This window comes from Microcaecilia unicolor, chromosome 6, assembly GCF_901765095.1.
Source record: "Microcaecilia unicolor chromosome 6, aMicUni1.1, whole genome shotgun sequence".
Lineage (NCBI taxonomy): Eukaryota > Metazoa > Chordata > Amphibia > Gymnophiona > Siphonopidae > Microcaecilia > Microcaecilia unicolor.
Genome location: NC_044036.1, coordinates 17,245,135 through 17,260,792, shown reverse-complemented (window position 1 = coordinate 17,260,792; position 15,658 = coordinate 17,245,135). Strand labels below are relative to the sequence as shown.

Here is a 15,658-nt window from a genome sequence, read left to right as displayed (position 1 = left end):
TCGTTTTTGGATAATTGTGGAATACTCGTATGAATAAATAAATAGGTTGATCCAGCCTTGGTTTTACCCCCACTGCATGCTGGGAAACGTAGTCCTGTGCCACTAAGAAAATCAGACCTGTGTTCATGCATGCAGCGAGGTTAAACCAGGATAGCTTGACCTGTCCGAAAAAAAATGCAGCCAGTAACAGGAGCTCAAAGAAGCCTGTTTAGTAAGAGGGAGGTTGTGATTGTGAACTGGCATGATGAAAGCACTAGCTGGGATCTGTACACAGGCGTGCGGTTTTCCCTTTGTCCCCGTACACTGTTTGTACTGGTTCGTGTTTCATGAATGGTATTTGGCTTCAGTAAGGCATTACCTAGACCTACTAATGACTTTACCATGCACTGTAGGACTGAAAAACCAGTATAGGATAGAAGTTGTAACACTGGTTTATTTAAGAGTACCATTTTAAGTCTCTCAATTTCATTAGTAAATCTTTGATCAGTTTCTTCTCAAGAAGAAAACAAAACTTGTAATTGTTATTAGCTCATTATAGATATATACATAATTTTGCATAAGTTAAACGGTATAATTTGTATTACCCATAATGCTGTTGGTTCACAAATCTCACGCCATACTACTACTACTAATCTATAGTTTTATTAGACCTACACAGCGCTGTACACATTATATGCAGAGTTTAGTCATGGGGACGTAAATAGCTATTAAGATACGTGAAGGCATATTTTCAAAGCACTTAGACTTAGAAAGTTACATTGAACTTTGTAAGTCAGGGCTGCTAAGAGGGAGGGGAGCAGAGGGCAAAATTCCCCGGGCCTGGCCTCCAAGGGAGGGGGGGCTGGGCCCGGGCCCGGTGCCGGCAGGCTTTTTCTTGCTGCCTGCTTCTGGGTTTGTCCTCCTCTGCTTCTGTGTGCCACCCAGGCCCCAGATGATTGCATTAGCGCAATATCGTGTTAATTTAATCATCCGGGTCCTGGCACGGACAGGAGCAGGAGAGGACAGACCGTGAGAGCAGGCACGAAGGAATCAGCTTGCTGGCGCTGGGCCCGGGCCCCCCCCTTGGAGGAAAGATAGAAAGGAAAGGGGGTGGGCAGGAGCGGCGGTGCGAGTGTGGGGGGTCTTCGCGAGTGTGTGGGTGTGTGGGAAGGGGGTGCTTGCGGTGGTCCGGTTATGCCCCGGGCTTGGCTATATCTTTCGGCGGCCCTGTTGTAAATCTAAGTGCTTTGAAAATGAGCCCCTTAGTAAAAAAAGCTGTATATTTTATTCTTGTTTTATTTTTCCAAAATTAATTTTAAGCCTGGCAGGCATCATCTGCCACACCTTCTTAATTAAAATCTTGCATTTTATCGTTTTCTGTTTTAGAGATTATTTAAGTCTCCTTTGGTTACGCAGCCGCCTTGGCCCAAGGGGAACTTCCTCCACCTCTGAAGACGTTACCAGCGGAGACCGTCTACGCGCTCATTCTGGCTTTCCTGGCCTAGGAATGGCTCTCTGCTTGAAGCAGGTCTTCAACAAAGATAAAACATTTCGTCCTCGGAAGAAGTTTGAGCCAGGGACACAGCGCTTTGAGCTGTACAAAAAAGCCCAGGCGTCTCTCAAATCTGGCCTGGATCTGAGGACCGTGGTCCAGCTGCCCCCTGGGGAGAACATCAACGACTGGATCGCTGTACACTTGGTCGACTTCTTCAACAGGATCAACCTCATTTATGGCACCATGTCGGAGTTTTGCACAGAGAGGAGCTGCCCGGTGATGTCTGGCGGCTTGAAATATGAATATCGGTGGCAGGATGACAAAAAATACAAGAAGCCCACCAAGCTATCTGCCCCACAATATATGAACATGCTGATGGACTGGATTGAGACCCTTATTAATAATGAGGACATCTTTCCCACCAGAACAGGTCAGTGCTTAGCGGAGCTCATAAATATCCTGTGTGTCTTTGCCATCAGAGTTCTGGCATTTCAGCCAATCAGATCGCTTGCTTCACTTGCACCTTCTGCCTCCTTCCCTCCTCCCTCTGACACATTTGCAGTGCCATAGCGGGGGCAGCTGGCACCCGGGGTGGGTCGCTGCCGCGCACCCTCCCCCCCTCGGAGCGCATTTTACCTTACTTTGGCAGCGAGGGGCGGGCGGGAGGGCCGATCTGCACCCGAGCCCACGTCGCTGGGAGCTGCGTCGGCTCCGTTGGTTCCTTGCTCTCTCTGCCCCGGAACAGGAAGTAACCTGTTCTGGGCAGAGGGAGCAAGGAACCAACGGAGACGACACCCCCCCCCCCCAGCGACGTGCACCCGGGGCGGACCGCCCCCCCTTCCTACGCCACTGCACATTTGTACTGCCTTCTAGTGGCGACCCGTGGGGGACATGTGCAGAGACTCACTGTGGTGCCTTATTTCCATAAATATTTGCATAGTTTATTAAAGGATGAAAAACCCAGCGTAGGACTGGCCCTGCTGCCTTAAGGGGTGGGAGAGCAGTGAGACTTTCCACTGTGGGCCATGCAGGAAGCATGCCCTGCAACAGTTGTTCCTGAAAACCTATTAGATGTCACCAGTGAGCATGGTTTTTCTCTGTCACTCTCACTCCTTCCCGATTCATTGTATGTTAATGGATTTTTAAGGGAATACCAGGCATCTAAGAAAAGTATGAAAGATTCAAGTTACAAGAATGAAAAGTTTTCTTAGGATTCATATGCTAAGTGAGGAATTTCCAAAATCCATTTAGTATAAATCTCATATTTTAAGCATGAAAGAGTGGCAGTAGGTTTAACGTCTCTGCTTAAGACGTCTTGGCTAGTAACATAATCGTATCTTCGACGTTTACTTGGAACACATGAAACAGAAAGATATAATTCTAGGGGTCAACATTCAAAGCAATTAAACTGGATAGGAGATACCCCTGCCCAGTTAAGAACATAAGAATAGCCGTACTGGGTCAGACTGATGGTCCATCAAGACCAGTATCCTGCTTCAAACAGTGGCCAATCCAGGTCATAAGTGTAGCAAAGAGTAGCAAGATTCCGGAATCCCAAAGAGTAGCAAGATTCCGGAATCCCAAAGAGTAGCAAGATTCCGGAATCCCAAAGAGTAGCAAGATTCCATGCTACCAACCCCAGGCATAAGTAGTGGCACAATTTTGGCTGCATTGGACACACATAACTAGTTATGGCCTGACTGCGCTGTTTCATGACGTGGCACCTGGAAGTGATGAGGCTGAAGATCACAATCAGCTGAGTCTTTTTTTTTAAATCTTCAGCTTCTGTTCAATACCATCAGAATATAACAGATGGATATTTGCAGCCTCTAGAGATTCCAAACCAGCTTTCTCTTGATTTTGAGCACGAAAGGGAGGACGGATAGGGCCTTATTACTTAGGGGAAATTGATGCCTTCTAGACTGTTCTACTAGGATACCGTACTGTGAGGCCAAAGCTCAAAGGTTCATGGTAGAGTCTTCACTCTACTGCAGAATTAGTGCTACAAAATTGCCACAGCACGCTCAAACTAATGAATATGCAAATTAATGCCATGCTAAAATTGTGGTATCTGCAGCTCAGCGCTAAATTTCTCAGATCCTATCGCTTCTAGCTCTCTTGTCTCTTGCCTTAATCATGTCAGCGTCTGGTTGAAGGACAATCTACTTATTGCTTCTCAACTTCACCAAATGTGAACCCATCCTTGTGCTCCCATCCCTTCCTACCCCTCAATCAATGGTCAATCACTTCCATTTACCGACACAAAACATTGACTTTCAAGTCTTCAATTGATGCAGTTGTTTGCTCTGCTTTCTTTACAATGCACCGCATCCATTCTGTCTGCTCCTTTTGGCTCCTTGCCTGATTCATACTCTTCTGGTCTTGGTCATCACTCACTTAGACTACTGCAGCTCACTCTATGCTGGTCTTCCACTTCATTCTCTCAAATGTCTCCAACTCATCCAATCAATTGCAGTGAAACTTCTCCATCGCACTCAACATTTTGATCATGTGAGTCCTCTTCTGATCCTCGTCCTTGTATTCAAAGGCCTTTCCCCCTCTGCTGCAGCCTACGTCAATAACCTCATTCCATACGTGCCATCCCGCTCTTTTCGCTCTTCCAACTCCAGTCTTCTTGCCGTCCTCTCACCCTCCTCTCTGTGTCTCACCATCTCAAGGGAGACAACCTTCAGCTATCTTGGCCTCAAACTGTGGAATAATTTCCCACCCTCCATCAGACGTGAACCTTCACTGCAGAAGTGCAAGACGTTCTCGAACATAGTAGCTGAAAAGGTAAGGGAAAGATGGTTAGCTTTCATACGTTACAAGAAAACTCAGAAAGAGGAGGACAGGCAAAAATACCTGGAAAAGCTAAGAGAATGCAAAGAGGCAAATGGAAGAAAGGATAACCAATACGGTAAAATTGGGGGACAAGACATTTTTCAGATATATAAATGACAGAAGGAAGTGCCATAATAGCGTTGTGAGACTCAAAGCTGAGGGGGAGGAATGCGTAGAAGCTGATAAGGATAAAGCTGAAGTGCTTAACAATTATTTCTGTTCTGTGTTCACAGATGAAAGGCTAGGGGTAGGACCTCAGAAAGCAAACGCTAATGGGGATGGATGTGTGGGGACCAACTTTTAGAAGACTCTGTTTGGGAGGAGCTGGCTATACTAAAAGTAGACAAAGTGATGGGGCCTGATGGGATACATCTGAGGATACTCAAAGAACTCCGAGATGTTTTGATGGCACCGCTGTCAGACCTCTTCAGTGCTTCCTTAGAGTCCGGAGTGGTTCCGGAGGACTGGAGAAGAGCAGATGTGGTCCCTTTGCACAAGAACGGAAGTAGAGAGGAGGTTTGGAATTACAGACCTGTCAGTCTGACCTCGGTGGTGAGTAAACTAATGGAAACGCTTCTAAAGCAGAGGATCGAGAGGTTTCTCGAATCAAACGGACTGCAGGACCTGAGGCAGAATGGCTTCACTAGAGGCAGGTCGCGTCAGACGAATCTGATTGATTTCTTTGACCGGGTGACCAAACAGTTGGATGTGGGAAGGGCACTAGATGTGGTGTACTTGGATTTTAGCAAAGCCTTTGACCCGGTCCCACACAGGTGACTGATAAATAAACTGAGTGCCCTCGGTTTGGGACCTAAAGTGACTGACTGGGCTAAAAACTGGTTAATTGGACGGAGACAGAGGGTAATGGTAATTGGAGCTTGCTCTGAGGAAAGGGCTGTTATCAGTGGTGTACCGCAGGGTTCAGTCCTCGGGCCGTCAGTGATATTGCAGAAGGATTGTCTGGTAAGGTTTGTTTTTTGCAGATGATACCAAACTTTGTAATAGGGTGGACACCTCAGAGGGTGTGGATGGTATGAAGAAGGATCTAGCAAAGCTTGAAGAATGGTCCAATAATTGGCAACTAAGATTTAACGCTAAGAAATGCACGGTCATGCACTTTGGTACAAGAATCCAAGGAAATGGTACAGTATTTTTATTTTTATTTATTTGTTACATTTGTATCACACATTTTCCCACCTATTTGTAGGCTCAATATGGCTTACATAGTACCGGAGAGGCCTTTGCAGGCTCCGGTGTGAACAAATACAGGGTGATGTTGTGGTAAGATCAAGTTCATGTGGCACAGCCACATTAGGGAATCGGAGAACGGAAGAGTTGTGTTATGTCCATTACGTGCTTTAGTTTGATTGTGTTGCAGAGATCAGGTATTTAAGTTGGATCGGTAGGGTATGCCTTTCTAAACAGGTTGGTTTTTAGTGATTTCCCGAAGTTTAGGTGGTCGTACATCATTTTCAAGGCTTTTGGTAATGCGTTCCACAGTTGTGTGCTTATGTAGGAAAAACTAGATGCGTAAATTGTTTTGTATTTAAGTCCTTTGCAGCTTGTACTTTCAAATCGCGTTTTACCAAATATAAGCTTAGCTGCCGTGTTTTGAGCGGTCTGAAATTTCTTTTAGGTTTGTTCTTTACATCCCGCAGAAATTCCATTGCAGTAATCTAAGTGGCTTAGTACCATTGATTGTATCAGGTTGCGAAATGTTTCCCTCGGGAAGAATTGCTTCACGCGTTTGAGTTTCCACATTGAGTGGAACATTTTCTTTGTTGTGGATGCCACTTGGCTCTCTAATGTTAAGTTGCGGTCCATTGTAACGCCGAGGATTTTCAAGCTGTCTGAGATAGGAAGGGTGTGATCTGGGGTGTTGATACTTGTGGGGATGTCCGCGCTGTGTTGGGATGAGAGGATGAGACAATGAGTTTTAGTTGAAATGCATTTGCCCATGAATCCATGATGTTCAGGCCGAGCTTGATTTCGTTGGTGATTTCTGTCAGTTTGGTTTTGTAAGGAATGTATATTGTGACATCGTCTGCATATATGAAAGGGTTAAGGCCATGGTTGGATAAGGGCTTGGCAAGTGGGGTCATCATTAAGTTGAATAGGATCGGTGATAGCGGCGATCCTTGCGGTACTCCACAGTCTGCTTGTGTGATTGTGTCCGATGACCTTAAGGTGGCCTAACAGAAAAGGTGACGGTCAAAGCCAGAAAGATGTTTGGGTGCATAAGGAGATGGATGACCAGAAGGAAAAAAAGAGGTGATAGTGCCCTTGTATAAGTCTCTGGTGAGGCCCTATTTAGAGTTCTGTGTGCAATTCTGGAGATCGCACCTATGGAAAGATATAAATAGGATGGAGTCGGTCCAGAGGGCAGCTACAAAATTAGTAAGAGGTCTCCGTCATAAAACATATAGGGACAGGCTTAGGGACCTCAACATGTATACGCTGGAAGAGAGGCGAGAGAGAAGGGGATATGATCGAGACCTTTAAATACCTCAGTGGCGTCAATATACAGGAGGTGAGCCTTTTTCAAATGAAGGAAAACTCTGGAATGAAAGGGGCACACGATGAAGTTAAGAGGAAATAGGTTTAGGAGAAACCTCTTTCACTGAAAGGGTGGTGGATGCGTGGAATGGCTTCTTGGCAGAGGTCGTGGAGACGAGGACTGTGTCGGAATTTAAGAAAGTGTTGGACAGGCATGTGGGATCTCTTAGGAAAAGGAGGAGTTAGGGGTTACCGAGGATGGGCAGACTGGATGGGCCATTTGGCCCTTATCTGCCATCATCTATATATATAAAAGGCAAGACCAACGTTCTATGAAGCCTCCAGCCGGAAGTGTGAAGCGCCAGAGATATCCGGTTTCCCCATGAGTGAAGGAAAACAGCACAGCACGAAATCCCTCAAAGGGGGAGGGGAGAGAGATGCCTTCACTCTCTCTGTAACAAAAACACAGAACAGCAGGAAACTTAACACTGAAGGACTGGACTCGGAGGGGGGAGGGGGAGGGAGAGAGAGAGGGCAGGGACACACACTCCCACATGCACACTCTGAAGAAAACCTTGCTAGCCCCCGTTTCATTTGCATCAGAAACGGGGCTTTTTTACTAGTGTTTCTATGTTTCTATTAAGTAAAACTCACCTCTTCTGCAAAGCCTTTAGACTTCCCTCTCCATGTATCTCATTCTTTTCTTGTCCTTACTCTCATTCCCTCCTAATCCCTCCTTCCTCCCCTTCCCTTGACTAGTTTTTTTTATCATTGTTAACAGCATAGACGCCATGGATGGCCCCCTTGCGGTATACCAGGTGCTCCGAATTAATGAATGAATAAATAAAATAATAAAATGTCACTTTTCCTATTAGTGCCTGAGCAGTGATTGGCTCAGGCACTGATAGGAAAGTTGACATAAACAAAACAAAAAAATACACATGCATGCTGCAGCATACATCAACCCCTTATCACCAACCTGACACCTCTTCCCCCCCCCCCCCACAACAAAAATATCCCAGGTGCCTAGCGGCACCCACCCTGCCCCCACATACCCAACCCCTCCTCCTAATATTTAAAAAAAAAAAACACCCTGGTGATATAATGCCCCCTGGTCACCCAGTCCCCCTTCCGACCCAACCCTCCATTCCCCTGATATAAAACAAAAATTACCTGGTGGTCTAGAGGCCCCTCCTTCTCTCTCATCCCCCACCACAAATTCACTGGTTGTCTAGTTATTCCCCCTCTTCAAAAAAAGGCCTTGTAGTATAGTGGGATGCCTCTCATATGGTAGGCCCCAGCCCGTGGGCGGGCTTCACTCCTGCGTTGTCTGAGGTACTAGGTTAGGGGCACTAGGCTGGGTGGAGATGCCACTAGACTATCAGGGATTTTGGGGGGGACTTGGGGGGGGGAAGGGAAGGGATTACAAGACTACCTAGGAATTTATGAGGGGGGAGGGGAGTTGAGGGGCTACTAGACCACCAGGGCATTATTTTTAATATAATGGGAAGGGGGGGTTGGGTTTGTAGGGGGACCGGAGACTAGACCATAAGGTCAGTTTTTTTTTTTTTAAATATTAGAGGAAGGAAGGGTGTTGGGTCAGGTCAGGAGAAGGGGGGGCATTGTTATGCTGGGCACGAGAGTGTGTAGGCATAGGGTCAGAGCCAGTGCACCAAGCAGTCCAGGTTAGGGTAGTTGGGTTGGAGGGAGAAAAGTGGTGCTTTTGGACCAACGCTGCTCTCATCCAACACTTTTACGCTGTCCTGATAAAGCTTTCCACGCACAATGCGTGTTACAAAGGTTTGCTTTTTTTTTTCCCAGCATGGCTGTGGAATACCAAATGATTGCATTTAACATGCATTTTAATGCATTCTGTAGTAATGTTTTCATCGCAAGTTAATACCCGCACTGAAACCATTTGAGCGTTGCTTGGCCAGTAAAGTCCACAGTAAAAGCAGGTTAAAGCTGCACTAATGCTTTGTCCTTTGACCCTGTCTTTATACTGTGGAAGGTGGAGGAGTTGGTACTACAGCAGGTGTCCTGCAGTCAGCACCTGGGAAGAAGATGGCTCTGCCCTACTTACCCTAACCAGCAGTGGCGTAGCCACAGGTGGGCCTGGGTGGGCCAGGGCCCTACCCATTTAGGGCTCAGGCCCACCCATCAGTAGCACATGTTTAGCAGTAGCTGGTGGGGATCCCAAGCTCCGCCAGCTGAAGACTTTCCCCTGAGGTAACGAAAACGCTACTCTCCATGATACTGGCACCTGCACATGCTCAGTTTTCAGCGTAAGCCTGCTGCAGACTGCCAAGGTGGAAAGAAGCTGAGAGATTTTTTTCGTGGCGGGGGGGGGGGGGGGTGGGAGGGAGAACACTTGGTGCCCACCCACTTCTTGCCCAGGCCCACCCAAAATCTGTCGTCTGGCTACACCCCTGCTAACCAGACCTGACCTGTGAAAGAGACTTGCAGTCCCAGGATTGCTCCATCTCGACCAGCAGGCGGGGGAAGTAGTAAGCCTCAGAAAGCAAAGCTGGTGGATACTGATAAGGGGTCTTGTCTGTACATGTGACTGTTCTCAGAGTCATTTCTCACCAGGGCTCTAAACCCAGCTCATTTTTTTTTTCTCTTATCAAAGGCTGGCAGTTTGTGTACATTATCAGCTGTGAGCTGAGACTGAGACTGGTTCAGCTCTAGTAGATACAGGGCTTGTAGTATGGTAGATTGTACCCATAGTCTGGTACAAATCTGATTCACCTCTTACAAAAATTCATTCAAGCATTTATATACCACTTTTACAGGTACTGGGGCTTGCAATCTTAAGTAGTACATTGTACTACTGTTGTATCTGGGGCAACGGACGGTTAAGTGACCTGCCCAGGGTCAGATGGAGCTGCAGAGCAAATTGAACCATTTTGGCCGTCATTCCCCCCCCCCCTTGCAATAATAAAAACATCTTTTTTGGCAGTGCTTCATTCAGCTACTACTACTACTATTTACTACTACTATTTAGCATTTCTATAGCGCTACAAGGCATACGCAGCGCTGTACAAACATAGAAGAAAGACGGTCCCTGCTCAAAGAGCTTACAATCTAATAGACAAAAAATAAATAAAGTAAGCAAATCAAATCAATTAATGTGAATGGGAAGGAAGAGAGGAGGGTAGGTGGAGGCGAGTGGTTACAAGTGGTTACGAGTCAAAAGCAATGTTAAAAAGGTGGGTTTTCAGTCTAGATTTAAAGGTGGCCAAGGATGGGGCAAGACGTAGGGGCTCAGGAAGTTTATTCCAGGCGTAGGGTGCAGCGAGACAGAAGGCGCGAAGTCTGGAGTTGGCAGTAGTGGAGAAGGGAACAGATAAGAAGGATTTATCCATGGAGCGGAGTGCACGGGAAGGGGTGTAGGGAAGGACGAGTGTGGAGAGATACTGGGGAGCAGCAGAGTGAATACATTTATAGGTTAGTAGAAGAAGTTTGAACAGGATGCGAAAACGGATAGGGAGCCAGTGAAGGGTCTTGAGGAGAGGGGTAGTATGAGTAAAGCGACCCTGGCGGAAGATGAGACGGGCAGCAGAGTTTTGAACCGACTGGAGAGGGGAGAGGTGACTAAGTGGGAGGCCAGCAAGAAGCAGATTGCAGTAGTCTAAACGAGAGGTGACAAGGGTGTGGATGAGGGTTTTGGTAGAGTGCTCGGAAAGAAAGGGGCGGATTTTACGGATGTTGTAAAGAAAGAAACGACAGGTCTTGGCGGTCTGCTGGATATGAGCAGAGAAGGAGAGAGAAGAGTCAAAGATGACCCCAAGGTTTCGAGCTGAGGAGACAGGGAGAATGAGAGAGCCATCGACAGAAATAGAAAACGGGGGGAGCGGGGAGGTGGGTTTGGGGGGGAAAATGAGAAGCTCGGTTTTGGTCATATTTAATTTCAGGTGGCGTTGAGACATCCAGGCAGCAATGTCAGACAAGCACGCTGAAACTTTGGTTTGGATGCAAGGTGAGATATCAGGGGTAGAAAGGTAGATTTGGGAGTCATCAGCATAGAGATGGTAGGAAAAGCCATGGGATGAGATTAATGAACCAAGGGAAGAAGTGTAGATAGAAAAGAGGAGGGGACCAAGAACAGAACCCTGAGGTACGCCGACAGGCAGAGGGATAGAAGTAGAAGAGGATCCACCAGAGTGAACACTAAAGGTGCGGAGGGAGAGGTAGGAAGAGAACCAGGAAAGGACAGAGCCCTGGAATCCAAGTGAGGACAGGGTATCGAGAAGTATGTTGTGATCGACAGTGTCAAAAGCAGCGGAAAGATCAAGAAGAATGAGGATGGAATATTGACCTCTGGATTTAGCCAGTAATAGGTCATTGGAGACTTTAGTAAGCGCAGTTTCGGTTGAGTGGAGAGGGCGAAAACCAGATTGTAATGGGTCAAGCATAGCATGTGAGGAGAGAAAATCAAGGCAGCGGTGGTGAACAGCACGCTCAAGTAATTTGGAGAGAAAAGGAAGGAGGGAGATGGGTCGGTAATTAGAGGGACAAGTAGGGTCAAGTGAAGGCTTCTTAAGGAGAGGTGTGACCACAGCATGTTTAAAGGCAGCAGGGACAGTTGCAGTGGAAAGTGAGAGGTTGAGAATGTGACAGATAAAAGGAATAAGAGTAGGAGAGATGGCATTAAGAAGGTGGGTGGGAATGGGATCAGAGGAACAGGTGGTACATTTTGAGGAAGAAAGGAGAAGTGTAGTTTCCTCAATAGTAACTTCAGGAAAGGAGGAAAGGGAATGAGGGGAAGGAGAGAGAGGGGAACGGACTAGTGGAGGGAGAGCTGGTGAGGTAGAGAAAGCAAGGTTTATCTTTTGAACCTTGTTGTGAAAGAATTCAGCAAGGGTCTGAGGAGATAATGAAGGGGGAGTTGGGGGAGGGGGCACCTTGAGGAGAGAGTTCAATGTGGTGAAGAGAAGTCGAGGATTAGAGCCAAGAGAGTTGGTCAGTTGGATATAATAATCCTGTTTGGCGCGTAAAAGAGCAGATTGGAAGGAGGTCAGCATGAACTTAAAGTGTAAGAAATCAGCAAGGGCCCGAGATTTCCGCCAGAGGCGTTCGGCGGAGCGGGTACAGGAACGTAGGTAGCGGATATTAGAATTCAGCCAAGGTTGGGGTTTTGTACGCCTTACAGGGCGGGTCATCAAAGGTGCAAGAGTGTCTAAGGCAGAGGATAGAGTATGGTTGTAAGAAGAAACAGCCTCGTTGACAGACGTGGATGGTGCCACAGTAGAGAGGAGGTTTGAAACATGGGAGGATAGAGATGAAGGGTCAATATCGTGAAGATTCCTAGATAAATTAGATAGGATAGGACGGGACTGGGAGGGAGGAGATTTAAGTGTGAAAGTTACAAGATGGTGATCAGAGAGGGGAAGATCAGAGGCAAGGAAACTAGAAGGTGAACAGTTGGAGGAGAAGATGAGATCAAGACAGTGACCATTTTGATGAGTGGGGGAGGTGGAGCATAGTTGGAGATTAAAGGACGACGTTAAAGCGAGTAACTTGGAAATATAAGAGTTGGAAGGATCATTAGCAGGAATATTAAAGTCACCAAGGATGAGAGAGGGGGAGGAAGGATCATGGAAGAAGGCAAGCCAGGCGTCAGTCACTGAGAAAGGATGAAAGGGACTTATCAGGGGGACGATAAATGACCGCTATTCGAAGAGACAGAGGAGAGAAAAGGCGGATAGAGTGGACTTCAAAGGAGGAAAAACAGTGAGATTGAGGTGGAAGAAGGGGTTGAAATCTGGAGGAGGGAGAGAGAAGTAGTCCAACACCGCCCCCACGGCCAGCAGGGCGAGGAGTATGTGAAAATAGATAACCGCCGTGGCACAGGGCTGCGACTGAAGCAGAGTCATCAGGGCAGAGCCAGGTTTCTGTTATGGCGAGCAGATGGAGGTGACGCGAGATAAAGAGGTCCTGGATATAGGGGAGTTTGTTACAGATAGAGCGGGCATTCCATAGGGCGCAAGAGAAGGGCAGAGAAGAGGAGGGGAGTAGAGGAATAGAGATGAGGTTAGAGAGGTCACGGTGAGATCTGTAGAGTTTGGATAATAGTTGGTGAGGAGGGCCAGGATTGGGATTGATGTCACCAGCTGAGAGTAAGAGAAGGAGTAAAAGAGAGCGGAGGAGAGTAGGAGAGGTGTGGCCACGAAGGCGTCGAAGGCGAGAGGTATTTAGGTGGAATGGGGAAGGCAAAATGGAGGGAAGAAAGAGACGGAGATTAAAAGCCAAGAGGGAGGAAGAGGGTAGGAGAGAAGGTGAGGTAATAAAGTCAATGGATGGGACGTGAGTTCCTGTAGCGGAGAGAGGTAGGGGGTGAGGGAAAAGATTAGGAAGGGACAGAGCTAGGAAGAGAATGTGAAAAGGGGCCATAAATGATTAAGGTACTTTAGCAACTGGAAAAAGATTAGAGACAAAGAGAAAAGGGCGGAGGCCCTGAGTGGATCGGGGTGGACCTGGGTGTCACCCCGGAGAAGGCTGTAAGGATATGCAGATGAGCTGCAAGTCCTCCACAGCACCTGAAAGGCAGCCGGTGGTAGAGGTGGGCACCTCTCAGCTGAGGAAAGGCTTACCAGGGTTTAGGCCGAAGCCAGCATTCCTCCCCCTGAGGGTCGCCTGAGCTGAGACCTGGAAGTCCCTGAGCCAATCACACCGCGTTTAGCTGAGCTAAATGCGCTGTGATTGGCTGAGATAGACCTGGAGGAAGGGAGCTGTGCCTTCTTCTTGGATCCCGATCACACACTGAGGGAGGGAGCCTGTGAAAGGGGAACTGCTTAGCCCTCTCTTGCTGTCCGAGGTACAGGTTTTTAAAGTTTTTTGTTTTTTTAAAGTGAAGCATGTCCATAAAGGACGTTCTTGGCATGCGCAGAGCAGCCAGCATAACGCTTGGCTGCTCTGCGCATGTTCCACGGGCGACTGTTTACCGATGGAATAGAGAATGCAAGTGAGTCTATTCTCCCTTACCTAATCTTTAAACAGTAATAATTGTACTTGTTATCATGAAATGACTATGTCATAACCACACTCTGTAAGCCACTTTGAGCCTGCAAATAGGTGGGAAAAGGTGGGATACAAATGCAATAAATAAAGCTACAATGAGCAGCTCATTTGCATTCCTGTTCCTTGATGCATGCCCTTCCCTTACCGATTCCTTAAGGGAATTGGTAAGGGAAGGGCTCTAACGATTTGTTGGTGCATCTTCCCCTAAGTCAGCAGATAAAGATAGCTTTACGTGTTTATGAAGCTGTAGGAAGGCGTAACAACAGCTAATGGCAAACAGAAGAATGCGTCCTTTTCATGAATAAAAAATACACCAAGGATGCATTATAGAATGTAAAGTATACGTATGTAGTATCACATCATACCTTAAACTCTGACCATCATCTGATAACTTTCACACTTAAACACACTCCTCCCCAGTCCCGTCCCATCTTAACCAACACATTTAGGAATCTTCAGGCTATTGACCCTTCTACTCTGAGGCTCATTTTCAAAGCACTTAGCCTCCCAAAGTTCCATAGAAACCTATGGAACTTAGCCTCCCAAAGTGCTTTGAAAATATGCCTCAATGTCCTCCAGTGTTTCAAACCTCTTCTCTACCACTATGATATCCAAGTCTGTCAATGAGGCCGTCTCTTCCTCTAATACTATTCTCTCCTCTGCTCTGGATACTCTCGCTCCTCCCATTCCCCGTTCTATAAAACGTACCAAACCCCAGCCTTGGCTGACCTCTAGAATCCGCTGCCTACGTTCCTGTGCCCGCTCTGCCGAACGCCATTGGCTGAAATCCCGTGCCCTGGCCAAGACGAGCAGACGGGCGCAGCAATGACAAGGGAAATTAGGGAAGCGAATAAAAAGGGCAATGTAATATTAATGGGTGACTTCCATTATCCGGATGTAGGCCGGGTTAATGAAACATCGGTACACGCAAGGGAGGTGAAATTTCTTGACGAAATCAAGGACGGCTTCATGGAACAGCTGGTTCAGGAGCCGACAAGAGAAGGGAAAGTACTAGACTTAATCGTTAGCGGAGCTCATGATCTGGTGCGAGGGCCGCTTGATAACAGTGATCATAATATGATCAGTTTTGATATTGGCTACGAAGTAGGTGAACTCAGGAAATCAAATACACTAGCGTTTAACTTTTGAAAAGGAGACTACGATAAAATGAGGAGAACGGTGAAAAAAAGACTGAAGGGGAGCGGCTGAAAGGGTCAAAAACTTGAATCAGGCGTGGATGCTGTTCAAAAACACCATCCTAGTAGAAGTACAGGACAAATATATTCCGCGTATTAGAAAAAGAGGAAAACCTATACTAATAAATGAAGTAAATGTGTTTGTTCCTAAAAACGAATCAGCTGAGCCATTTGGCAGAGAGTTCAGGAAGATGCAGTAGGTTTTGATTTACTGAATTAATTTTGCTGGAAGTACACTGTAGTCTCCGTCATGCTTGCTCGAAGCCTTAGGGGTGAAGATTTCGGAGCTGATACAGCTGTGCAACCTGTGGATGAGAACTTTGCAGAGGGTTTATAAGAGAAAACTGGCAGTGCTGCTAAGATATCGACGCTCACTTTGACCCCAATGTTACATTTGACCTTTTTCACTAATCCCTTATACTCAATCCTTCCTTCCATCCTTTACCATTTCCCTCCCATTCTCCTTCCCTTCCACCTATCATATCCTTGTCTACCTTCCCTATTCTAGTTCATTACGTTCTTTTCACATGTCCTTCGTAATGCCTTTCATAATGTAAGTCGTTATGATCATCACAATTTATAATACTGTTCCCACATTTCCTTCTTTTTACTGTATTCTTTACCATGT

The 15,658-nt window shown here is 46.8% G+C and overlaps 1 protein-coding gene across 1 annotated transcript in view; it reads left to right on the top strand.

Moving 5' to 3' along the window:
- MOB3C (MOB kinase activator 3C) overlaps positions 1 to 15,658 on the top strand; it is a 92,750-nt gene that overhangs the window by 19,409 nt on the left and 57,683 nt on the right. Inside the window, exon 3 of the mRNA XM_030206087.1 lies at positions 1,366 to 1,904. Within this exon, the coding sequence (XP_030061947.1) occupies positions 1,487 to 1,904 (418 nt within the window). The 5' untranslated portion in view covers positions 1,366 to 1,486. The remainder of the gene's footprint in view (positions 1 to 1,365; positions 1,905 to 15,658) is intronic.